Source organism: Notolepis coatsorum (assembly GCF_963971535.1).
Source record: "Notolepis coatsorum genome assembly, chromosome: 9".
In the NCBI taxonomy this organism is placed as follows: domain Eukaryota; kingdom Metazoa; phylum Chordata; class Actinopteri; order Aulopiformes; family Paralepididae; genus Notolepis; species Notolepis coatsorum.
Genome location: NC_140173.1, coordinates 123,849,643 through 123,876,864, shown reverse-complemented (window position 1 = coordinate 123,876,864; position 27,222 = coordinate 123,849,643). Strand labels below are relative to the sequence as shown.

General features: G+C 44.1%; 1 protein-coding gene across 1 annotated transcript in view; it reads right to left on the bottom strand.

Moving 5' to 3' along the window:
- Positions 1-9,439: 9,439 nt before the first annotated feature.
- LOC311234739 (VPS10 domain-containing receptor SorCS3-like) overlaps positions 9,440-27,222 on the bottom strand; it is a gene marked incomplete at both ends in the record, with an annotated part of 229,353 nt that continues 211,570 nt past the window's right edge. The window contains 3 exons of the mRNA XM_084321982.1: positions 9,440-9,504; positions 15,595-15,755; positions 16,658-16,763. Coding sequence (XP_084178108.1) covers positions 9,440-9,504; positions 15,595-15,755; positions 16,658-16,763 — 332 coding nt within the window. The remainder of the gene's footprint in view (positions 9,505-15,594; positions 15,756-16,657; positions 16,764-27,222) is intronic.

Below are 27,222 nucleotides of genomic sequence, written 5' to 3'. Positions count from 1 at the left end.
GAAGAAGGCACGACAACGCCTCTACTTCCTCAGGCGCCTAAGGAAGTTCCAAGTCAGTCAGAAGATCCTTAAGAACTTCTACTCATGTACAATAGAGAGCATCCTGACTGGCAATATCACCTCCTGGTTTGGGAATAGCACTGCACAAGACCGAAGCAGACTACAGAGAGTGACACGTTCAGCCGAACGCACAATTGGAGGGGGGCTCCCCACCCTCCAGAACATTTACAACAAGCGGTGCAGGGGTAAGGCTAAGAGAATCATCAAGGACTCCAGCCACCCAAACAACTGCCTCTTTGAACTGCTGCGGTCAGGGAAGTGATACCGGAGTCTCATGGCGAGCACAGAAAGACTCAGAAGAAGCTTCTATCCCCAGGCCATCAGGCTGCTCAACGAACAATAAACACTATGCAACAACCATCAAATGCACACACATCCACACGCGCACACTCACTTTAAACAAACAACACACTGCAGCACCCACTCTCCACACTTTAGAACACCCAAACACACTTTATATTTATTGGTAAAGGATTTACACTACAACCCGTACACCTTACTGTAAATTGTACCTAAAATGTACCTCATCCCATTTCTGCTTTGCACTATATAGTATTGTATATTAGTACATTGCATAGTATATTGTATATTGTATGGTAACTCAGTTACTTCTATTCTGCATCGAACATTGTACATATGTCTATACTGAACACTGTGACTTCTATTTTTACTTCCATTTTTACATGCTATACTATTTAATTTGACTATTTTACTTATCTTATCTAGCACAGTCTCTGGAGCGTAACAGTAAGAAGCATTTTGTATAAAAGTATTCTGTACTTCTGTATGACAACTATTAAAGAAACTTGAACTTGAAACTTGAACACTAACCAAGGCTACATACCAGGCAAACTACAGTAATCAAAATGACAGTAATCCTGCTACTGATGCATTTTTAACACGTCAACAAACAGCTATCCATCGAGAGAGAGAAAGTATAGTTGAGGAAAATGTATTATATTCCCTGTCTGCCAAAGTTATTGACAGGGTACCACACAATATATTATACTTTATTGTTCAGTTATTCTGTCAGTTTCATGATGGCTATCCCTTTCCTGTTTAGATTTTAACTTAGCAGCTCCGCTTTCCCACCGTTTAACTTTTTTATCCATGTTTTTTGAGTCTCATATGATACAGTACTACTCGAGTCTTAGCCTACTTGATCAACTTGTAAGTGCAATTCTCGCGGTCAGTGGTCAGCTGACCTGACAGTGACCCCTGGACCTGGACGTCAGTGTCACGTCGACTCAACGTCTCTCACCCCCTCATTATCAAACAATCAATCATATTTTTATTTGCAATACAAAAAATGTAATAAAAATAGATAGAGATGAGATGATACTAGTAGTCACTATAGATGCTGTGAAAGTAAACGCTGGATCTGATTATATATATAATTTTTTTTTTTTTTTTTTTTTTTTTTTACTAGTGTGTAGTGGAGGCCCCTAGTCACTAGGGGGAGCTCGAGGATATCCGCTATCAGCACGGGCGGGTCTCTGCTGTCTGTCATGATCCCAATCTGCCTCATTCGTGTCGGGGCTGGGATGTGGAGATGCGGGCGGCGTGTAGCTTATTCCCAGCGGAAGAGTGCGTCGCGTGCTTCCGCGTTTTCTCTGATTGGCCATGACGCCCATGTGACCACGGCAGCGCGAGAGAGCTGCAGCACGGAAATAGGCTGTCTATTGCCTCGCGCTGCAGCGCAGAAATAGGCTGTCTATTGCCATTCTCTAAGACAAACTCTAACCTTAACCAGCTCCTTAACAGCGCCTAAACTTAACCCTTCTAACCATAACCAACTCCGAAACAATGCCTAACCTTAACCTTAACCATGCCTAACCTTAACCTTAACCATAACCAACTCCGAAAGAATATTGCCATTCTCTAAGACAAACTCTAACCTTAACCAGCTCCTTAACAGCGCCTAAACTTAACCCTTCTAACCTTAACCAACTCCGAAACAATGCCTAACCTTAACCTTAACCTTAATGCCTAAACTTAACCGGCGAAAGAATGCATGTTAAAAAAAAAGAAAAAAAAAATGAAGGGATTCGAACTTGTCACCAACGGACCGCAGGACCGCAGCGCTGCCAGTTGAGCTAAGCGTCGAATGAAAATCATCTGGGATTACGGCTACATAATGCCGCAAGCTCTGCCGCTCCGCTCCGCGGCTGCCGCGCCTGCCGCGGGGCGTGTCGCAGCCAATCAGGGAAAACGCGGAAGCACTCGGCAGCACTCTTCCTCTGGGAATAAGCAATAAGCATGCGGGCGTGACAGCAGACTCTACGTCTAGTCTTCTTCTTCTTCTTGTATATTTACTATCAAAAGAGCCACTTTCCCCCCCTCCCACAAAATAAAATGCTCAGGGAGCCGCACAACCTATTTACCCTTAAAATGAAGATAACACAGTGTATAACGTTTTATATATCCCCAAGCATACAAGTTTTCAAGTTCAAGTTTCTTTAATAGTTGTCATACAGAAGTACAGAATACTTTTATACAAAATGCTTCTTACTGTTACGCTCCAGAGACTGTGCTAGACAAGATAAGTATCAATAACATAGTATAGCATGTAAATTAGAAGTAGAAAATGACCCCACATATAGCATAAAACGCCTGACAATTGCATACCCAAAGTAATTTGTGATTTATTATACTTTATACTTATTGCATTAATGGAATTATAAAGCAACAAAAAGAAAAGTTTTGACTTTTTATTCGCTGTTTTTACCTGTTATAACAAAGGAAAACCTCAAACTCTTATGAAGAGTGTCTATTTTTAAGGGGAGACCACCCACCTAAAATACCCTTTTCCTGATTTTTATAATGTTGCCCCTTTATATGTCTTCTTTCAAACTAGTGACAAGAAAAAAAAAAAAACACATTTAGTTGCTTATTTTGCTTCATTTTGCATGATTGCATCCATAAATGTGCACATATCGAATGGGGAAGTGCCTCATTGGGATATATAAACATAAAATTCTGAAAACGTGCAATATATTTTTTCTTAGTTTATATGTACATAACAAACTGGGAAAGTTTCATAGCGATATCTATTAAATATTTATTCTATAATTTTTTTTTTGCCTATTAGGGGGTACAGTAATCTGTTGTGTTGTTTGTTACTAAACTGTTACTACTACTACATCATTATTATTATGTTATTCAGTTATCAGGCATGTGTTTAGGTTGTCTATTACTAATGGTTTGATTGGGTGTTGTGTTTGTAAATAGCGGTTTCAAATAAAAATGTATGGCATTTTACAATACAGAACTTTGACAATTTTTTTTGGGCCACGGCCCAAACGGCCCGGTCGTTAATCCGGCCCTGCCCCCGCCGGAATCACAGGCACAATCAAATAAAAGTTTCAAGTTTCAAGTTTCAAGTTTCAAGTTTCTTTAATAGTTGTCATACAGAAGTACAGAATACTTTCATACAAAATGCTTCTTACTGTTACGCTCCAGAGACTGTGCTAGACAAGATAGTATCAAATAACATAGTATAGCATGTAATTTAGAAGAAGAAAATGAGGTCACAGTGTTCGGTATAGACATATGTACAATGTTCTGAGTTACCATATAATATACAATACTATGCAGTGTACTAATGTACAGTACTATATAGTGCAAAGCAGAAATGGGATGAGGTACAATTTAGGTACAATTTACAGTAAGGTGTACGAGTTGTAGTGCAATCCTTCATCAATAAATATAAAGTGTGGGGAGTGGGTGCTACAGTGTGTTTGTTTAAAGTGGGTGTGTGCTATAAAGTGTGTGGAGTGGGTGCTACAGTGTGTTTGTTTAAAGTGAGTGTGTGCGTGTGGATGTGTGTGCTATGTGCGTTTGGTGGTTGTTGTTGTGTAGTGTTCATTGTTCGTTTAGCAGCCTGATGGCCTGGGGATAGAAGCTTCTTCTGAGTCTTTCTGTGCTCGCCTTGAGACTCCGGTATCGCTTGCCTGACCGCAGCAGTTCAAAGAGGCAGTTGTTCGGGTGACTGGAGTCTTTAATGATTCTCTTAGCCTTGCCCTTGCAACGCTTGTTGTAAATGTTCTGGAGGGTGGGGAGCCCCCCTCCAATTGTGCGTTCGGCTGAACGTGTCACTCTTTGTAGTCTGCTTCGGTCTTGTGCAGTGCTATTCCCAAACCAGGAGGTGATGTTGCCGGTCAAGATGCTCTCTATTGTACATGAGTAGAAGTTCTTAAGGATCTTCTGACTGACTTGGAACTTCCTTAGGCGCCTGAGGAAGTAGAGGCGTTGTCGTGCCTTCTTCACAACACTGTCAATGTGTGTGGTCCATGTCAAGTCCTCGGATATGTAGGCTCCGAGGTACTTAAAGCTGTTGACTCTCTCAACCGGTGCCCCGTCGATGCTGAGGGGGCTGTAGTCCTTGACCCCCGACCTCCTGAAGTCCACAATCATCTCCTTTGTTTTGCTGACGTTCAGGGAGAGGCTGTTTTCCTGGCACCATCCCGCCAGGACCTTGACCTCTTCCAGGTAGGCCCTCTCGTCGTTGGCAGAGATCAGGCCCACCACCACTGTGTCGTCAGCAAATTTGATGATTGTATTGCTACTCCGCTGAGCCACACAGTCGTGTGTGTACAGAGAGTAGAGGAGGGGACTCAGAACACAGCCCTGGGGGGCCCCTATGTTGAGGGTGATGGATGAGGAGGTGCAGTTGCCTGCTCTCACCACCTGGGGTCTGCCAGTCAGGAAGTCCAAGACCCACTGGCAGAGGTCATAGTTCAAGCCCAGGTCCCTGAGCTTGGCTATGAGTATGGAGGGGACTATGGTATTGATAAAAAGAAGAAACATACTTTTCCGGACAGATAATCTGAGCTCCACTGTGTTTAAATCCAAATAATCCTCTGCCATTGTTGTAATATGTCATCTGTTCTCTAGTATTCAGTCTGGTCGTGAAGTTAAATTCTCTCTGGAAGTGAAACTGAAACTTAGCAAGGATAAGTTGTTAAAGGGGCAGTAGGCAAGTGGATGCCTGCACACAGAATGACACCAGTATCACTAATTACCACGGCAAGCCTATAGAAAATGATTATATTTAATAATATTAATTATAATAATTATCATAAATATAATATATACATTTTTAAAAAATTAAAAAATTATATTAATAATAATTATTATAAATATATTTTTTCTGTTGTACCGAACTTGTACCGAACCGTGACCCCAATACCGAGGAACGTACCGAACCGTGGCTTCTGTGTACCGTTACACCCCTAGTCTGTATACACCCAGCCTCGGGCAGCGCTATTATTTAAAGGGGAACTATCTTATAAATGGCCTTTTTGAGTGTTTAGCATTGTTTCCTAGCTATGTGAACTTATATTAATATGATCTATGTCTCAAAATTCTCATATTGGCGCATTCTTCCAATTCTCCTCTCACAATATTCACCCTCACTGAGGCCCCGTTTAGACGGAAACGCTAGCAGGTGAATCCGCAAAAATATTTTTTCGGATGTGCCTTTCGTTTATACGGAAATGGCGTTTTTACGGGGTGAAACCGCAAAAAAGTGAGACTACCTTCCAGGGTGGAATTCCTAGAAACGCAAAAGCTTTGCGCTCTCGTCTAAACTGTTAAAACGTATAAATCTGATAAAACGATGACGAAAGGTTTGTCACGGCTCTGGTCGCGCGTACTGCTTACGTCACAGGTAGCAGGTATGCGCCAGTAGCCGAGACGTAAACAAAGCAAGTATGTCTGACTTATATTAACGGAGATCACCTGAAGGCTACATTGGCAGTACTTTTAACCCTTTCACTGCCACACGACAGAAGGTTACCCCTTTACTATCACACAACCGGCTGTCGTGTGGCAGTGAAAGGGTTAAATACACAAGAATCTGTCCCGCGGCGTGAGTGGACCCACTGTCTGTGAGTGACTCTGCTTTGGTGCAATCACATTCCCCATCCACAGTCTGCGAATCAGAGGCAGAGTAGGGCGGGTCTTCACAGCACGTCATGTGACATATGCGCCAATCGTGTGACAGCGGGTCTCCGTCGTTACAGCGTCGTCTGCACGGAGAATTCCACTCCAAAACGCTAGTCTAAACGTAAAATTAAAAGTGAAACCGCAAGATGACTTTTGCGGTTTCTGTTCACAAAACGCTCGTCTAAACGGGGCCTGAACTGAGTCGTTTGAAAATGTGCCTATATGTGATGTCATATAGTCACTGCTGCATGTTAATGTTCAGGCGAACACGACGGTGCACAGTGGTTTAGGTGGCGCCCTGCAGCCCAGGCTCAAAACAGCTCGAAATCTTGAGGTAGAAAAATGCTGTTTTTGAGGACTTGATTAGAAATACAAAACAATGAATAAAAAAATATATATATATTACAGAAGTGTTCCATAGACTCACAGGAATTGTGTAAAAGTGCCCAAATAGTGAAAGAAATAGTAAAATAGTTCCCCTTTAAGAATACGTTGACTGTATGCACAAAAATATTTTTTTATTTTTTATTAATTAATAATAAATGTTTTGTTATTATTCATATTTTTTTATTTAATTTTTTTTAGCTTTAGGGGGCCTCGCGTTTAAATCTTGCACAGGGCCTCGCATTTCTCCCGGACGGCACTGCCTACGTGTCTAATGAATGAACAGTAGGCTTATATTATTCTAATTACTTGATTCATTAGGATTTAGTAGATACTATGCTCTGCCCTATACGTACAGTAAGTACAGTACACATATTAAGGCCGCCAGAGTTGGGCATACCATGAACGGACTGGACTGTACTACTATAGGGCAGCGCAGTATCTGTGATCTCTAATAAATATTAGATTAATATAAGCCTACTGCCTTCATTCATTATGCACGTAGACTATACAGTACTGTGTGTGTGTGTGTGTGCGAGCGCTGCGGCAGGTGGCCACGAGCTGTGTGATGACAATACATTAATCTAATCTCATTTTGATCTGTCACAAAGCGCTTCCGCTACCTATATCGGCCACCATTTCCACACAGCCCATCATAGTCAGTTGCATTATAATGAGCTGGACAGGTGTGTCTAACTCTTGTCTAACACGGCTCTGTTGGCTGGCTTTATAAGGAGCTGCCGGAGGCGTGTCTGTATGCAAATGAACTAAACGGGAACGCGTGTTCATGTTTGTCAATGAGTGACATTCCTCATTGTGGGCATCCCAGCTGGGATTGTTTTGGCCACTCTTAAGCCCGGAGCTCTATTTTCTGAAAATCCGCCTAAAATACATACCTAAGTAAATGGAATATTGCTCCACTTCTACAAGGTCCATTTGTATATTCTTAGTATCTAGGTACATCTATGGACCTCATTGAATGTATTCCCAGTGTCAGAAATATTGTGTCTATTACTAGGCTTGCTTAAATTGTGATGAAACTAAGGAGAATATGAATTATGAATTTTCTTTGCATCTTTGACAGTGAATAACACCATGCTAAAAATGACCAGATATGGAAAAACTGACACTGATCTCGTTCAGTACCTTCTTGAGATCATGTGTACAAAAAATCTAAGGAAATGAATAAAGGGAAGATGATTAAACAGAAGGTTTTGTAGATACAGTACTGAATTCTCCCATCCGGACCAATGCCATTTGAAATATTATTATAGAATATAGAATAGCAGGCTTATAAATTACCTTATTATAGCCAATTCGCACATTTATGGATTGTGCCAAATCTTATATTTCAAATGCCCGAGTTCAACTTGGATTTAGTATCACCAGGCGTGCATAAGAACAGATAATGAAATCTACTGTATGTAGGTACAGTAGCTTTTTTATTTTTGCCAGGGTGCCACCATTTTGAAAATAATTTCAAATCTGATTGTTGCTACATGCTAGAAATAGGGAAGACAAACTAACTGCGCTCCCATATATATGCCAATAACGTTAAGTTTTGTGGTTTATTATCCCGAGTAATAAGAGATATTAAAAAGATTCATACAAAAGTAATTAGCTTGAAGCCCCATAGAGGCATTTGGGAAGTGTCGTTCGGAAAAGTTCCAACGCTCATCGAAAACTCTCGAAAAACTGTCCTGTTCAAAAAGGCGTAAAAAAACCTACAATTCCCGACGTTAAATTTTTCCAAAATGGTAGACTTTCGCGACCAACACAATAGAAAAATGAAAACGAAAATCTATCTAATAACACTTTAACCTATTGGTAAACGAACGTATTGATGATAATATACAATATACAATATAACTGCTGTTGTGACATGGTTATGATGTTTATACTTGAATACGTTTGAAAAATAAAATGATACTTTTGTCAGACAGTCTAGACAGATTGATTTATGACGTGATGTCATTTGTGGTCCGGCCCCCGGACCGCACGGGTGGAAGAGGGACATGTTCTCCACGCATTGGTGAATCCGGGTGTAATTGTCGGCGAGTTTGTCTTAGGCGGTTCCAAGATGGTTGCCCTAAGAGAAATCTTTTGGCAATGTATGTGAATGAGACCCATTGTTCCCATGAGGAACACAGAAAACCACACCATTACAACACACCACGGCATCTGCATGAGCGAGAAGAAAATCAACGGTCTTGTAAAAAAATACATTTATTTTGAACAATTTGAAAATGGTAGTGTTTGTTCACAGTAAGAAATAGGATGTAAAGCAAAACCATCTTTATATAGTCGACCAAAAAAAGGAACAATATCATCAAGATCATGCACAATATTGTCAAATGCACATCTAGACTATTAGACAGAATGTTTAAAAATGTATTTCATATTTTGAGTACATTTTAAAATCACCATGATAAATACTCACTTATTATCACCAAGATTATCTTTTTTTTCATGTTGACGAATAAATGATGGCATGCTAATGTAAAAAAGGTGGACATAATACAGATCTTATTATGGAAGGGAAATGGGGCTGGCCTTGTCCAGGCTGCTGTATAGATTTACATTCCACCTTCTTCTATGGCATGTACATGTTTTCAGTATCTCCCAAACTTTAGGTTTGAACATCCCTGCCCAACATTCTTAGCCTATTATAACATGTATTAGTTGTGCAACAGAACAGTAGGAGAGCCTACATCATTTAACACATCTGAGAAACAGTTGTGTTGGAACGAGTTCTTCCTTCACCAGAGCCTAATCATCTACCAGTTAGTCTTTCTGAGAAACATCCACAGGTGTCACATTTTCTTATTCCTACATATTTGATGTATTTACAAAAAGTCTGGCTTTGTAGATTTAAGTTTACAAAGTACTGTAAAATACATAATGTAGTCTATCTGTGTTAAAAAAAACATGGACTTGAAACAGTAGCAGCTATCAGTGTTAAATAAACAATGCCAACAAAGCAAACGATATCAGCCACAATTGAAACACCACAATTCATTACTTACTCTGAAATACAGTGCACAGCTTAGACATTAGTACAGTTCGGAAATTCCCTTGTGATCACTCTCTCCACATTTCTTCCAATTCCTCCTGGGGGGGGGGGTTATGTAAACAAATAAGAAAGAAAAAGGCTAAATGCAGAAACTGTCAACTACTTTCACATCACAGAACACAGATGGTGGCATGCTGGGCAATTCCTTCAAGTTTACAATCCAGAATGTATTTGAGCATCTAAATCAGGGGTTACATATACATTTACATTTAGTCATTTAGCTGACGCTTTTATCCAAAGCAACTTACAAGTTCTGTACGACAAGTCATCAGGAAGGGCACAACTCTATCAGCTGAGTAACAATGTTCATCAAAGTGTTGAGTGCTACAATGTAGGTTAGTTTATGACAGTGCATGACGGTAAGGTTAGTTAGGGTTAGATTTTAATTTTTTATTAAAAAATGTTTAATTTCAGATAATGGTTGAAGAAGTGCGTCTTTAGTCGACGGTGAAAGATTGGACGGGTTTCAGCTGTCCTAACTGGGGTGGGCAGTTCATTCCACCATTGTGGGGCAAGGACTGAGGAAAGGGGGCTTCTCCTTGATGACCCTCCCGGAGCTCGGATAGGAATGGGTCTGAGATGGCCTAAAGATGCAGAGCGTAGGGGTCTTGAGGGTGTTCTCAAGGTTTTGATGACAGAGGGCCAATTTAGGGACCCAACATTGGACTGAGGACCGCCAAAGAAAAAACGGAGCACATCTTGCTGTGTGTTGTTGCCATGTGTGACAGATCGTATCGGACTCCTCTGCGTTGTCTATTAAATGCTGATGCCCCGAGGGAGAGTCGAACCCGGGTCTCCCGCTCCGCAGGCGACGACATAGACCGCTGCACTAAGAGGTGAATTCACTTCTGGGTACCATACCCACAGTATGCGTCTATTAACCCTGTTATGGGGAAGTGAATTTAACTTGCAGCCCGCTTACTGCCACAGTCACTTCTCAACACACCTGTTTCTGTGACTGTGGATATACTCACGGACCTCCGTTACACATGCAACCAGTAGCCTATATTTTAAATTTATTTGAAGGATAAACCCCTTGAGATATGCCATCTCGTTTTCGAGGAGGGGGTCCAGTAGCCTAGCGAGCTTTCAACAAGCTGTCATTCCTAACTTGATAGCTTAGCCCAGGAGGTGCAGTTTTACCTTATTAAAAGCAAAGTACTGTGTGATGTTGTAGGTTGGTTTCAGACTGTATTGGAACTGGACCAAAGGCATGCATTTACACACTTTGAAAATGCCTGATCTAAATTGTTGGGATGCCAAACTACAATCACAGATTGTGCCTTTAAAACTAGTCTTCCACTAAGGAGTTAATCCAAAGGAGATCTTATTTGAAAGTGATGCTTTCATCTGGGACCAGATCCAATCGGATGTACATGTCTGTGAAACTGGATCGTATTGATACTGGATCTAGGATTACTTTTGCTTTGAGATCCAGAAACAGAAAGAGCTTTACAAGGGAGCCACACCAGACCTCAGAGTAATCAAGAGATCTCTCAACAGACTGCCAGCAACAAGTGGAAAATTAATTTAATCCAGAGAGCCAAAAGCACGTCGCTGTGCCCTTTGTGAATAAACAGTTTGGAAGGCAACCATAAAGGAGTTAATTTGTCTCACATCAGCAAGGTCTTGGAAAGGTGGAAACAGCTGAGAAATTAAGAATGGGCTAAAGTGCTGAGTGACCAGAAAAAAGGGCCCTGCAGCCCACCTATGTCAGCAGCTCTGCAATGCTACTTTTCTTGAACACAATCCACACAGCCCCCAGGGGCTCAAAATGGCTTTCCTCTGAAGGCCATCACCGTAGATGTCAACTACTGCACTTAAAAAAACGTATACTTGTCAACTTGGCCTGTATTTGTAACTAAGCCGAGTATATCGTCTGAGCGGTGCACAGATGCTGCAGCACACTGTAAACCCAGACAACCACAAAGAAAGAGCTGCGCTAACAAAGGTGTCTGACACGTTGCCTTGATACCTCTGATGTGTGAGGGCCTTTAATAATGAAGCCCGGATCAGAGAAACCTCTTTCACACCCCATGATTTACACCCTCGTGAGACTGAAACAATGTCATCACAACGCACAGCAAACCCAATTATCTAACTGACACCAGAACAAATGCAGAGGCGGAAACGGTGCAAAACAGATGTCCAGTGACACCGTGTGTTTACGCCGTGTAAAATTAATGAGCACGTTTTCCTCCGGTCCCCTAGTCCATTCATGTCCCTGTAGGCGTTACGTTGTCACATCAGCCGTCCAGTATATAGGTTTGTACAATATCAGTATGGAGAGAAATAAAACATTCTGTTGTATAGTATATATATATACAACATTCTGTTGTATAGTATATATATATAGTATATATATATAGTATAGTATACAACAGAATATATATATATATTATTATTTTTTTCTTTTACAACTGAATAAACAAACTGTCCTCAGAGGAAAAGTGAGTTCCTGGAAGCTGTTTGAAGCTAGAAAGCTACCTGAAAACGTACTGTTTCACAGTTGTTGTAGTTGTTGTTGTTGTTGTTGTTGTTGTTGTTGTTGTTGTTGTTGTTGTTGTTGTTGTTGTTGTTGTTGTTGTTGTCAGGGCCTACAATGGTTTATTTACAAATATATTTACTTGTCAACATAGTATCTTCTTGGCTCACAGTGCCTCAAAATTATTTTGTTTTGATTAATGAGGACATGAGTATGCCTTCGTTGGCCATTTAGAATGTTTATGTTGTCAAGTTGAAACCATCTATAGTAAATCTTTGTTGTAAAATAACTGTAGGTTCTGCAAACGATTTCCCCTCCCCAAAACGGCGTAGTGCACACCTTTAAACACGAGTACATGTTGGATACAAAATCACAGACGAAGAACCATATACGTTTTTTCAGAGGAACAATGTTTTCAAACGTTATTATTATCTAAAGATGGTAAGTTAACACATTCGGGACCGGCCACGGACATGTCCGTGTTTCGGATCCAACGGTAGAGGGCCAACCACGGACATGTCCGTGGCAAGGTTGTTTTGGCTTTTATTCCATTTTAATAACCTACTCAATGTCACCGAGCGGCACTGCAGATTTACCCTACTCTTGGAATTCTGAAAAGTGCATTACCGGCCAGATCCTCGTAGTGGTGCTGTCTCGATAATGCAGTGTTCCCTGTGGCAGAACGGTGTCTTTTTTTTCTTGACTTTGAATGGAGTTTCCTGGAATCTATACGTGTAGCATGTAGCATGGAATACTTTTTGCGACACCGAATTCACTATGCAGTAAAGGAATATATCATCAGCCAATGGACATATCACAACCTCTTGTTAACATTCTCCAAAACCATTACTAACGCCAAAGCTTCTTTCTTTCACCATAGGATCGAGGCCTCTGCCAAGAATCTTCGCAAACTGCATGCTACCATGTCCTCCCTCCTCACTCCCCCCCACCCCCTCCTCCCTCATCTTTCTCTGTCGAAGACTTCGCAATCTTCTTTGAGGAAAAAGTGGAGAACATCCGCAGCGCCTTCTCCCAACCCCCACCCATTCCAAATACTGAATCGAGAACCTCATCCTTCACTCTGTCATCTTTCTCTCCCATTACAGAAGGCGAGACCCTGACACTGGTAACGTCGAACCGTCCGACTACATGCCAGCTGGACCAGCTACCCTCCCCACTCCTCCAGACCATAGCACCGGACATCCTCCCATTCCTAACTGCAACCATCAACTCCTCACTCGACTTGGGGGTGGTCCCCACCTCCCTAAAACAAGCCAGAGTCACGCCCCTCATAAAAAAAAAAAACCTGAACCCCACCGTCATAGTCAACTATCATCCTGTCTCTCTTCTCTCCTTCCTTTCTAAAACACTTGAACGTGCTGTATCCAACCAACTTACTGCTTATCTCTTACAGAATGACCTCCTAGACTCTAATCAGTCTGGCTTCCAGACTGGCCACTCCACAGAAACGGCCCTCATTGCGGTCACAGAGGCACTTCACTTAGCAAAAGCGAAAGGCCTCTCCTCTGTCCTGATTCTCCTAGATCTATCTGCAGCCTTCGACACAGTCAACCATCAGATCCTCCTCGCGGCCCTCGCAGGAATGGGAGTGGCTGGCTCTGCGCTGACATGGCTGACATCATACCTCAATGACCGCTCCTACCAAGTGTCATGGAGAGGGACCCTGTCGGCCACCCGCCCCCTGCGGATGGGTGTCCCCCAGGGCTCGGTCCTAGGACCCCTTCTCTTCTCCCTCTACACTAAATCACTGGGTAACATTATCACGTCTCATGGCTTCTCGTATCATTGTTATGCCGATGATACTCAACGATGATACTGTCTGTCCGACATCTCCGTCTGGATGACGACCAACCACCTCAAATTGAACCTAAGCAAAACAGAATTGCTCCACCTGCCGGCCAAATCCTCCCCCCTGACCGACCTTTCCATCACAGTCGAGAATGCAGCTATGACCGCGTCCCCGACCGCCAAGAACCTTGGTGTTGTCCTCGACGACCAGTTGAACTTCTCTGCTCACATCGCAGCGACAACCAGAACCTGCAGATTCCCCCTGTGCAACGTCAGAAGGCTCCGCCCCTTCCTGACAAAAGAAGCCACCCAACTCCTCGTCCAATCAACAGTCATCTCCCGCCTCGACTACTGCAACGCACTGCTTGCTGGCCTCCCGGCCACTGCCACCAAGCCTCTTCAACTCATTCAGAACGCAGAGGCCCGCCTGATCTCAAACCTACCAAAGTCGGCCCATGTCACCCCACTTCTTAGGAACCTGCACTGGCTCCCCATTGCTGCACGTATCCGCTTCAAAGCCCTCGACCTAGCATACCATGTGGCAAAGGGAACCGCTCCCACCTACCTCCGGTCAATTGTCTCTAACTACACACCCTCAAGACCCCTACGCTCTGCATCTTCTGGCCGCCTCAGACCTACTCCTATTCAAGCCCCGGCGGGAGGGTCATCAAAGAGATGCCGCCTATTCTCAGTCCTTGCCCCACAATGGTGGAATGAACTACCCATAGTACCCACCCCAGTTAGGACAGCCGAAACCCGTCCAATCTTCCGCCGTCGACTTAAGACGCACTTCTTCAACCATTATCTGAAATAATAATATTAAAAAAATATATATAACTCTAACTCTAACTAACCTTACTGTCATGCACTTGTCCTAATAAACTAACCTACACTGTAACACGCAACACTTTGATGAACATTGTTACTCAGCTGATAGAGTTGTACCCTTCCTGATGACTTGTCGTACAGAACTTGTAAGTCGCTTTGGATAAAAGCGTCAGCTAAATGACTAAATGTAAATGTAAATGTATATCGATCTACCAGATGGCGATCGATAACTGGGAAATCCTTTTGGGGATCCAACCGGCCCACGGTAAGATCTTTTTCACGTAAATTACATGCTGATCAGGCCTTGTTATCATACTCAACCAGCCGATCAGCGAATGTGGCTACTGAGGCTAACGCCGTTATTGGTAATCAATAATCAGAAACGACGTCCCCCGCCCCCCCCCTTTCATGCATTCATGGTGGACCATGAATACCGACAATATGCATTTTGAGTTTTAGCTCTAGCTTCTGTAGTGCCGAAACGCCATTCGATTTAATGTTATTAGCTTAGCGCCCTGTATCTCGCCTTCCAGGAAATATACTAGACCAAATCCCATATAACGCTTATATTCAAGACGCTATAAAATGGGAATGTATTGATGAATTTTTTTTTTCTTTAAGCCATTTTGAAGGGATCAAATGGTCAATTGATCAAATGGTGTCAATTGACAATGAGAATGGACAGATAGCAATACTATAACGTATAGATTTAGCTCTACAAACAGCCTCACGCACAATGAAAGTTTGTTTTGAAATGCTGGCCGTATAGCGTGAGATTAGACGCCCCCCAATGGCCGGGAATGTGTTAAGAGTGTTCATTCATAGTTAAAGACAGTAGAGGTCGAGTACCTTTTTGTGATATATCACATTCACACTCCAGAGTGACGTGGACTGATTTTACAACTGCAAATACATGGGGCTGTCCAAACAATTTCAGAACAGACTTATATGGTTCTTTCAAGTGCAAGGGTTCAGTTGTTCAAAAGTGAATCTCTAGATAGCTTACCTTTGCTTCTCGCTTCCATCTCTTTTTCCATGAGTTCTTTCTGAGAGGGGAACTCGCTGAGCTTGACCTTGGGCGTTTTGTCGTTCTGACCCACAGTGCCGATGACCTCCGGCTCCTTCTCATGGCTGTCCTCAGCCTGCACATGGATCCAAGGGATTTTCCTGACAGGAGATCAATATATATATATATATATATATATATATATATATATATATATATATATTATACAGTATATATACATATATTACAGTACATGTGAGAAAACTTTGATTTTGTACATCCCCCACGTCAGGTCGGTAAAAAATGTGAGAGGGAAATATGCCATAGTTGCAAAAGGTTCCTCATTATTACCTCCACACACGCCTCCGTGGCATGGTGGAGTGTGCAGTTTCTGATGAATAATTTAAACAGATTAGGATCAACAATGAATGCTTGCTGTATTTCAGCAAGTGATCTCTATGTTAGGTTAAGTTAGGACTATAGGCGTGATGTCAGGACACACCGGTCACCTCAGCAGAACATCTCGCTTTTCATTTCGCCACCCATGTCAACAGGTTAAGCCAAGCCAACTCAGCCTATGTGAGCCTGCACCGCTGGTCATCTAGAGATTCTGCATTGAGACTATTTTCTCATGTTGAAACGTGTGGTGGTTGATGACACTGTCTGTGTGGACGGCAGCAGTTCAACGAGGCAGCCGCCGCACGCGGGTGAGGTTGGCGGTGTGTCCGGGACCTTAGGGGTTAAGGTATGGGTTTGATTTTGTGTGTGAGCTTACTTTGAATATGTACATTTGTGATTTTTTCTTTTTTTCTTTTCCTTTTGAAAGTCCACACATTGTTTTTTTTTATTTATCTGTAAACAAAGACCGAAAATAAACTATTCATCATCATTTATAAACAAACATGTAAAAATATGTGAAGAATGTAATCGGATTAGGATATAATTGTATATTGTATTACAGATGGCCTAAAACCATCTCACATTTACCAACCTGACAGAGCCTGGTTTTCCAATATTGAAGTGAAATTGAGACAGATGACCTTCTTGACTCCAGTCAACATACCTTTTGAACTTGTAAATGAAGAATGCAGCTAAACCCACAAACACCACAGAGAGCAACATCAGTATGGCTGAGCCACTGTGGATAGGACTAGAGTCCACCAGTGGTGCTGGAGAAAAACAGAGAGGCGGACACGTGAAGAAAAACACACTTTTCTAAGGCGAGACAGCCTAGGTGAATAGGCAAAACAAATATTTTAATAGATATCAATCAATATGTAACTTTCCCAGTTTGTTATGTACATAACAACTAAGAAGAAATGTATTGCAGGGCGGCTGGGTGGAACAGTGGAGATTGCGCTCGTCACCAACGCAAGAGACACCGGGTTCAAATCCGGCTGTCGCCGTTGCCTCCGGCTTGGGCCAGCCGTCATACTGGCTCAATTGGCAGAGTCAGCGGGTGGAAGTGGATGGGTGGTAATCTGGACGTTGTGGACAGCGACTCCTACAGGTCGGTTGGGGGACGCCTGCACAGCAGAGACAGGAAATAGCGGGGGTAGTGTGAGCCTCCCACACGTTACAACTCGCCAATTAGAGTCCGCACTGGCAGGTGAAAAGATGTGACAGGCTGCCTCCTCGTGCACCGGAGGGGACACGTGATGCAAGGCTTCTATCCTCCCTACGGCCGACCTGTGGGGGGCATATGCGAGCAACGTTCAAGACAGGGGAGGGGAGAATTGGAAACCGCGAAATTGGGATGGGAGAAAAATAGAAAATAAGGAGAAAAAGTGGATACAAATTTTTAAAATGTTTAAAATGTTATGTGTATATTATGCAGAATAGGCGTTACATAATTAAATATGCGCTAATTTGTATCTATTGCCAGGAACAGAATCACCAATATTGGATTATGCCAGATCAAAAATAAAATGCATTATGGTGACACATAACTTTATAACAAATAACATAACTTTTGTCCAGAAGGGATTATCATCCCATATTTTCGCCAGGTTTTTTGGTATACATGTACTATAAATCAGGCTATGAATGATATCAACAAACTCCTCTGTAAAAAGAAGCAGGGTATATATACTGTAGGAAGAAATGTGGTGTGTGTATGTGCTAGGGCAGGGGTAGGCAACCCTAGGCACGCGTGCCTGCATAGGCACGCGGGGGCATTTTCATAGGCACAGTGGGCAGCACTAAAAAATATATATATATATAATTTAATTTTTTTTTGCTTTGAAATATTATAGTGAAATATTTTGCACTGTTGTCGCATTTATCTTGTTGAAATCCTCCGACAGGTTCTTTTTACTACCACATATTTAATTGAGACCCTTTATTTGTTTATTATTTCAATTTAGCTGGAAATACATTGCTACATCATTCAGTAACATTTGCAGAGCCTTATAACAAAAACATTATTACGGTCACCATTGTGACCAGTGGGATTAATCAACACATTTTATTATTTATTTTTCTATTTCATTGAACATTGCACATGTTAAAAGCAATTTTTTTTACAAAAAAATTGAGTATTACCAAGTCAACTTGTGTTCTTAAAACAATGACAATAAACATAGTTTTATTAGGTTGAAATAATGTGGTTGTGTACTTATTTTTCTGTTAACTTATTATGGATTGAAAACTGAAAACCTTAATGCACAGTAACTGAACTCAATATTTTTAAGTTCTGGTAACTTATTATTATATATTTTTTTACAGATTAGTCTTGCGATCAATCAAAACTTATTTACACGATATACCTCACATTCACCCTCCATTCACATCCTGGTGTTCTCCATTAGGCCTGTAGGTGGAGCTATGACAGCACACGTACAGTACACACACCGATGGTGTGTGATGTGTCCAAAAATGAATGGGCAAATGTGAGTGAAATGGTCGCACTGTATGCAGCTGTTTGTCTGCATTGCATTCCCCCCCCCCCCCCCCCCAACTCAGATTTAGGGTTGATACAACCATCATAATAATATTGTTAATAATAACAATAACAATAATAATGTAATAATGTAAACATTTTCATTAAAAATACCTGATTATGAGAAAAAAAAATTACGATGCATGGAATATTGTTGAGGCACACTAGTTACAACTATATTTCAAACAGGCACTCCATGTCAAAAAGGTTGCTGACCCCTGTGCTAGGGAAATGGATATTTCATATCTTACGTGTAAGAAATGCCCTGAAAGTTCTATATTGTAATTGTGATTTATGGACACAATCAGACTAAATTAAGTAAAATAAACAACTAATTGTGTGTTTTCGATATTTTATTGCCACTAGTTTTAAAGGGGACCTGCATTGCTATTCCTAGCACTATTTGGGCAACTTTACACACTTCCTGTGAGTCTATGGAAGACATCTGTAAGGTTTATTTTAAAAAAATCATTGTTTTATATTTCTAATGGAGTACTCAAAAGCATTATTTTCCAGCCTCAAGATTTCAGCCTGTTATTGGCTGGGCTCCGCCCATAAGCACTTTCAGTGACAGTCATCCACACAGTCTGCGAGTGGCAGACAGAGAGAGAGAGAGAGAGAGAGAGAGAGAGAGAGAGAGAGAGAGAGAGAGAGAGAGAGAGAGAGAGAGAGAGAGAACTGTGTAAACATAGCTGCATGCGAGATACGCAGGTCCCCTTCTCTTTCTCTCTCTCCCTCTCCCGTTTGAGGAAGTCTTCCACTGTGCCGCGCGCTACAGCTATAGACGGGGCGTTAGTATGCTCCCAAATCGAGAGAGATAGAGAGATAGAGAGGGGGAGAGAGAGAGACAGCGTGATGTGCGTGTGTGTATGTGCTCTGTCTGATTCTCCCTCTCTCTCTCGCTCACTCTCTGTCAAACCCTGTTTGGTGCGCTACAACCACAGAGCCAATCGGATCACTATCCGCTCCATCCTCGCCACGTGACGTCACCATGCGAGTCAAATCAGAATGACCTGATTAAAATGGAGCAGGAAATGAATGACCTGAATGACGGCAATCCGCCAATATGGTATTTAGACACACAGACACATTGATACTAACTCCTATTACTATAATACAATGCTAGACATTGAAAAAAGACATGTATAATGCATGTCACCTTTAAATAAGACATGTTAAGGAAGCAAAATATAGAAAAATCGACCAAAAACGAATACATTGTCTATTCACCTAGTCCTAGGCTGTCTCGCCTTAACTCAATCAGCGCCAGACCCAAGCATAGTCGGGTTATCTCACTAACCGTTCAGCGCCAGACCCAAGTATAATCGGGTTTTCATCGTTATTTCTTTTATTTGATATGTCTATTCATTTCAGGCACACCGACCTCGGGGTTAACATGGGGAATCATCCTGAGATCGCCAAAGTGCAATACCGGCCGCATCCTCCCAGGTGGCAGTATCGAGCACCCTTTGAAACCTTATATCATGGCCTGTGTTACGTTCAAATCCCTCCGGGCGCAGTTTTCTTTCTCAGGCGAGTCGAGCGGTTATCCCGATCGCATTGAGAAGCGTCAAATGCCCCCGATGCATCTGTTGTGGTGTATTATGTTGGCGACACGATGGACACCAATACTGGGACTCGCGATCAGACAATTGGAATATTATTTTTGGGGTACCTCCTAGTGAAGGTAAGGACTAAATGATATCAATCCTGCTTTGATCCAACCATGATTTCACACGGATCGCAATGTGTGTGTGTAACGTTACTCCACAACGTATGCCGTTGGTGACGATAAAAGCATAAAAAAAACGTAATAAAACATAATACCTATTATATACATTTGATTAGGTATTAGGGGGTGGGAAAGCCGGTGGGTGGGGATCGGACGTTGTGGACAGCGACTCCTACAGGTTGGTTGGTGCGCCTGTACAGCAAAATCAGGAAGCAACAGGGGCAGTGTGAGCCTCCCACGCGTTACTCCTCGCCGCTGAGAGATCACGCTGTGCAGGTGAAAAGATGCGACAGCTGCCTCCTCATGTACCGGAGGGGACACGTGATGCAAGGCGTGGTCCACATTGCAGCCGACCAGTGGGAGGCATGGTCTAACAACGTTCGAGACAGGGGAGGGTAGAATTGGATAATACGAAATTGGGATGGGAGAAAAATAGAAAATGGGGAGAAAAAGTAGATACAAAAAATATAAAATAGTAGCGTGTCCAGGCGAGAAACGCCAACGCTTTTAGTGAAATTCACGTATTGCTGCATATCGTCGTTTTCTGGGATTAGACAGGATCACTCTAAAACTATACTTATATTCACCACGGTATAACACGCAAACGTATGGATGACAACATGTATTCTTTTTCACATATTGAACGATAGATGGTTGATGTCAAATGGGCCATAGTATTGTATCCATAGCTATAATATAGAATATAGATATAGCCCTACAAACACTGCCACTTATTCCTATCTCTTAGAGCGTTGGCATGGTAGGAAAAAAAGATGCTCAAGTCTGTGGCGTCCAAAGAGTTATAGCTCCCATATTGTAGTCATTTTCAACAAGTTAATATATGAGGTCCTTTGAGGTCCCATAAAACACATCTTTATGTCAAGTGTTTTGCTGAAAAACAAAAAAAACACACACATTATGTATTCTAGCAGCCTCTATACCAAAGGTTATCCTATAACCCTAGTTATATGATTACTGGCAAGTGTCTTGCTCGCCCATTGAACTAGCTCGTTTGTACCTATTGTATCTATCCAGCCATGCCCCCTTCCGGCTACGTATATAACCCTGTGGCGTGGCTGTGCTCCCCCTAATGGGCGAAGCGAAGCGCGTAGCCCCGATAAATGTACTCCCTGAGGTCCCCTTTACGACCAGCAGAAAATGGGGAGGGTCCTGGCCCCCACACTCGTCCTAACGAGGAGCGGAGGGATAGAACTCCGACCATGCGTAAATAGGGCGTAGCTCCCAAAAAAAGCACAGGGGTGAGTAGACCGTGCGAAAACCGTCTACCTCACCATGCATCCCGCCAGTTACCTAGCAATGGGATGTAGAAGAGGTTCCAGCCCCATGGAGAGACAGGGCTCTCAGCCAGGTCCATGAGATAGAACCCGACCAAGGGACCTGGCGAGGACCACGAAGCTGCAGCATACTTGTCCACCACAGGCGTTGTTTGTGACACAGCCTCCCCTTTGTCAGGGCCACCGTGCTTTACATTCTAACGAACCGTTGACCAGAGGTTCCCTGCGCGTTTCAAGACATATAGTCAGCGCATGAAAATAGGGAAAACAATAGGTGGAGGTTCAGGATGAGTCCTGAGCCCCTGACGTAGTCGCCCCACCCCAGCCGCGTGACCACTGGCATACCGTCACGTGGGACGTGGCCCTGCCCCCGGGTCCAGTGACCGAGGCCTCATATCACTGATATGCGTTCTCGCCCTCCGCAGGGTCCATTTTTCTGTTGGGGAAAAAGTTCTGTATTTTCCCATAAACGAGGAGGACAGGGCCACTGAGTAGGCTGACCTCATCCTCTTTAGCCGGCAAGCTGTTGATTAGCAGGTGCCTGTGAGGATGGTATTCTGAACAGTTTTTCTTTTGCAATCGGCTGATTGGAAGATATGTTTTTTTTATCCACTTTTTCTTCCATTTTCTATATTTTTTCCCATCCCAATTTCGTATCATCCAATTCAACCCTCCCCTGTCACGAACGCTGTTTCTTGCCTCCCACAAGCCGGCTGCAATGTGGACTAAGTCATACATAGCACAAGTCCCCTCCGGTACTTGAGGTAACAGCAGTCGCATCTTTTCACCTGCGCAGCTCGATCTCTCAGTGGCGAGGAGTAACGCGTGGGAGGCCCCCGACACTTCCTGATTCTACTGCGTAGGCGCACCAACCGACCTGTAGGAGTCGCTGTCCACAACGCCCGATCCCCACCCATCAGTTTCCCACCCCCTAATACGGCCAATGTGTATTAGTATGAACGACCAGCTAAACTGAAAGCAATGTGGAGCGCTGGGCTCGAACAGGCGAGCCCAGCGTCTCCGCATTCGTGGCGAGCGCCTTGCCCACTACGCCACGTAGCCGCCCCAATTGGAAGATATGTTCAGTATTTGACAGCATATGATGGGACCCTTAGCTAAGCAGCTCGACATATACTAGTATAACCTCCTCTCGGATTAATTTAAAACTGGGACCCTGTGATGATATTACCACATTATCTTTATTACGGGCACCCCCACTGCCCTTTGTTTCGGACCTTGTAAAAACTGAGAGGGGTGCGCACGTAATTACCCTGATAGGCTAACCCGGGGCTGGGCGGGACCCACACATAACCCAACTCTTTTGAGTTGGCGGATATGGGGAAACGGGGAAACCCCCCCCCCCCCCCCCCCCCCCCTTGCGACAAGCAAGATATGCTAATTTCTGCTCTAACGCTAGAGAAGACGTCAGATTATCCTGACAGGGCGGGACCCCACGTACATACGCCATCACGTCAATGCGTATGGGGATTAGTGACAAGCACACCTGGCAAGGCTTCGTTTGTTACAAACACCCTTGTCAGGTCTTTGTCTTGATATAATTGATATAATATACCCTATAATAAGGGGTTATATTTTACCCCTCAGCCAACCTCATACAAACATACGAGGTGAATCTGGAACCTCAAGGAGCAATGTTAGCTCTGTGTCATTATAAGTGAAAAACATACGCAATGCATATGCCTTTTTATCGCTTGAAACCCAACATGGAAACCAACCATCATTTGTGGGCTCTGAGCTATGTTGTTTAAAAACGTGTCACACGAGAGCCAAGACAAACAATTGCCGTACGCTTAAATTTCTTTATCAGAAAGGGTAACATGGCCCACTTGTCATTTAGTTTCGGGGCACACATTTAACACATTTGAGTGAAATGACTGCACAAGTGTTTAGCCCGGTCCCGCAGCCTTCATCTCCTGCCGCCTCGTGAGGTGCGCCCTGGTGGCACGGGTCGGGGGTCGTGCAGCAGCTGCTGGCAGATCCCTACCTTCCCATCCAAGCGCAGAGTAGGAAGAGGCGCTAGGCTCGCCGTGGAAGCGGAGAACGTTGCTGGGCCCATCCCTCAATGCGCTGCGCGATGCCTCGTGGAATGCGCTGTGGGGAGCGCTGCAGGACGCGCTGCGGGCCGTGGCCTTGCACCGCCTCGCGTTTGGTCGCTCCCTGCTCTCTGACCTGGAGAAGTGGTGACCCAGGAGCAACCTCTGCTCCTCCATCCCCCTGCAGGCCACCGACACCTCCTCGATGGACGAGCCAAAGAAGCCGTCCTCGGAGAGGGGGGCCAGGAGGAGAGGCAGCCTTCTCCGGTCCTCCAGAGAAGACTGCTCTAACCACAGGTGTCTGTGGATCAAGGTGGTTAATGCCATGAGCTTGCCCGAGGCTATGCCCTGCAGCTGCGTGAGGTGCAGGCTAGCCCCCAAGGCCTGGGCGAGGAGCTCACAGTGATCCGGACCCAATGTCTCCCCACTCGTCACCAGCTTCGACTGAAAAGACGACAGCTGGGCGATATTGGTCGCGTCTGCCAGGTTCTGTGTGGCGGCGATGTACGCCTTTGTCGGGCAATTCCGCCATTTGCCAAGCTGATTTCCCCTTTGGCATCGGTTTCTGCTTCGGGTGCCACATCATCTCAGGGCAGAGGACTGCTGCCAGCGGCTTATCCAGCCACGGCACGCCAGTCCTCAAACCCTGGACCTGACCCTCCACCTGCGTAAAAGGTCATGGGTGGGAAGCCTGGGCACAGCATGTCCGGCTTGCCATGCGGGTCCTCCCTGAAAAAGTGCCCCACCATGCCGTCGGGGACGCATGTATTCTTTTACCAACGGATTTCCAGTTCCGCGTTCGCGTTCTGCGATCTGATTGGCCACTGACGTTTCTGGTGCGATCTGATTGGCCACTGACGTTTCTGGTCATGTGACATGTGCGACCAATCGCGTGACGCGCCCATTTCCGCCTCGACGTTAGCTACTAGGCTGCATACACTGAGTGTAGCACAAGCTCACGTTAGCTACTAGGCTACATACACTGACTGTAGCGTGAGCTCACGTTAGCTACTAGGCTACATACACTGAGTGTAGCGCGAGCTCACGTTAGCTACTAGGCTACATACACTGAGTGTAGCGCGAGCTCACATTAGCTACTAGGCTACATACACTGAGTGTAGCGCAAGCTCACGTTAGCTACTAGGCTACATACACTGAGTGTAGCGCGAGCTCACGTTAGCTACTAGGTTACATACACTGTAGCGCGAGCTCATGTTAGCTACTAGGCTACATACACTGAGTGTAGCGCAAGCTCACGTTAGCTACTAGGCTACATACACTGTAGCGCGAGCTCACGTTAGCTACTAGGCTACATGCACTGAGTGTAGCGCAAGCTCACGTTAGCTACTAGGCTGCCTCGCCTGTTTCTTTCACCGGTTAAGCTTAGGCACTCTTTCGAAGTTGGTTAAGGTTAGAGTTTGTCTTAGAGCAGGGCGATAGAACACCAGCCCTGATTCCAGACTCTAACCTTAACCAACTTTAGTTTGCGGAAATGGGCGCGTCACGCGATTGGGCCACACCAGAAACGTCAGTGGCCAATCAGATCACAGAACGCGAACGCGGAACTGGAAATCCGTTGGTAAAAGAATAGACGCGTCGGGGACAGGCATCGGTAGGGGCACCGGCAACGGGATGCCGCTGGCTGCAGCCGCCGCAGCCATCAGCCTGGGGAAGAGAAAACGAAGCTTAGACTGCTGTCTCTCTTCCTCCAGGGTCACATCTCACAGGGTTGGGGTTGCTAGGCCCGGCATGCCGGCCGAGGAATCGGAGAAGGGGTCCTCCATCTCCACCGATGGTGCCCCCATGAAGACGCATGGGTCTTCCTCCAGGTCCAGTACTTCCGCGGCACCGAAAGCCTCTGGTCCCGCGTACTCCACTTCCTCCTCTCTCGACCATCTGCTACTCTCGCTCTCCGTTGGACCTCCGGGCGGCTCAAACTCTCCACTGCATGCCGTGAGGGCTCACCTGACTGCCATGACAGCCGGTCCAGGGAACCCCCGCGACAAGCGGTGGAAGCCAAGCGTTGGAAGCGCTGGTGGTGGCGTTGCCATCTCTAAACAAACTAACTATCGCTAACTCTCCAACTGCAGAATGCCTCTGAGCAAAAACATTCGAATGAAAGAACGAGGGAGGTGGAGCACAGCCATGCCACAGGGTTATATACGTAGCTGGAAGGGGGCGTGGCTGGATAGATAAGGTGCATGAGTAATACTTTCAATGTGTACAATAGGTACAAACAAGCTAGTTCAATGGGCGAGCAAGATGCGCAGCCAGTAACTAAATATAACCTTCTGTGTCAGTCCTGTTCTGAACGGGCTGTTTCCGTGGCTGTAACGAGTGAGCCGATTGTATCGTACATTTCGGATCAAACTGTCAAAGTAGGTTTCGAAGATCATATATGACTCAAGATCCAGCAATATCCTTTCAGACTTACCATTGAAAATAAGAAATATATTTTTAGGTTTGACTTTAGTTAGAAAGGAGAAGGTTTACAAGCGAGCTGCCATTTTGTATTCCGAATGGCTTGGTTCAAGAGGGAGGGTTCTAGTCACCTATGATCTGCAGAAATTGGTATGGTAAGGTTTCACAATTTCACAATTTTGCAAAACTCTAACATTATTTCCAGGAACAAAAGCATTCATTCTGAAAGATTGTTGATGCTTGAAATGTCTGAGCTTCCATGTTAACATGGTTTTGTTTTGACTTAATAGCGAACGTGAGATAATCCAACGTGTGAGCTAGTTGGCTGCTGTCATTGTTAACAGCTAACGCTAACGGACCAAGCTAGCGTCTTTCCAGGAACTAAAGCATTCGTTCTGAACGCTACACCACCGCTGCTTGAAATGTGTGAGCTTAGTGAAACAACATGGCAAACATACAAAACGTTGCTACCATCTCCAGTCTCTCTTTCTTCATCTTTCTTTGCTGTTCTCCCAGCTGTTAACAGACTGTTATGCTACCTGGCTAGCTACCTCTAACCAGCATGTCGTTCAGTGGTGTAACAGTTAATAGGGTCCCCTCTCAATACACTACACATTGTAGTTGTAGGTGATGGTAAAAACAAGGGGAAATATATTTTTTGAGACTAAATGGATTTGCATTAACACATTGGCGACCGCTGGGATGCGTCTAATATAGTGGTTGAGGACCAGCTTTTGTAAACAGACCGGTGTCTTTTTGTACAGCTAAATCTATACTTTATAGTATTGCTATCTGTCCATTCTCATTGTCAATTCAGTTCATAAACCGTCCCTTCAAAATGGCTTAAAGAAAAAAAATGCATCAATAGGTTGTCATTTTATAGCGCCGTGAATATAAGCATTATAGTGGATTTTGTCTCGTATATTTTCTGGAAGGCTAGTTATAGGGCTAATAGCTGCTAACGTTATATTCAACGGCATTTCCGTTTTACATATGCTAAAGAAATAACTCAAACTGCATATCATCGGGACTGTCCCAAAGCATGTATGCATCAAAGGGGGGGGGGGGGGGGCGAGGGACATCGTTTATTATTATTGATTACCAATAACAGTGGTCGTGTAACTAGCCACATACGCTGCTCGGCTGGTTGCGTATCATAGCAAGCTCTGATCCGGCTGTAATTTA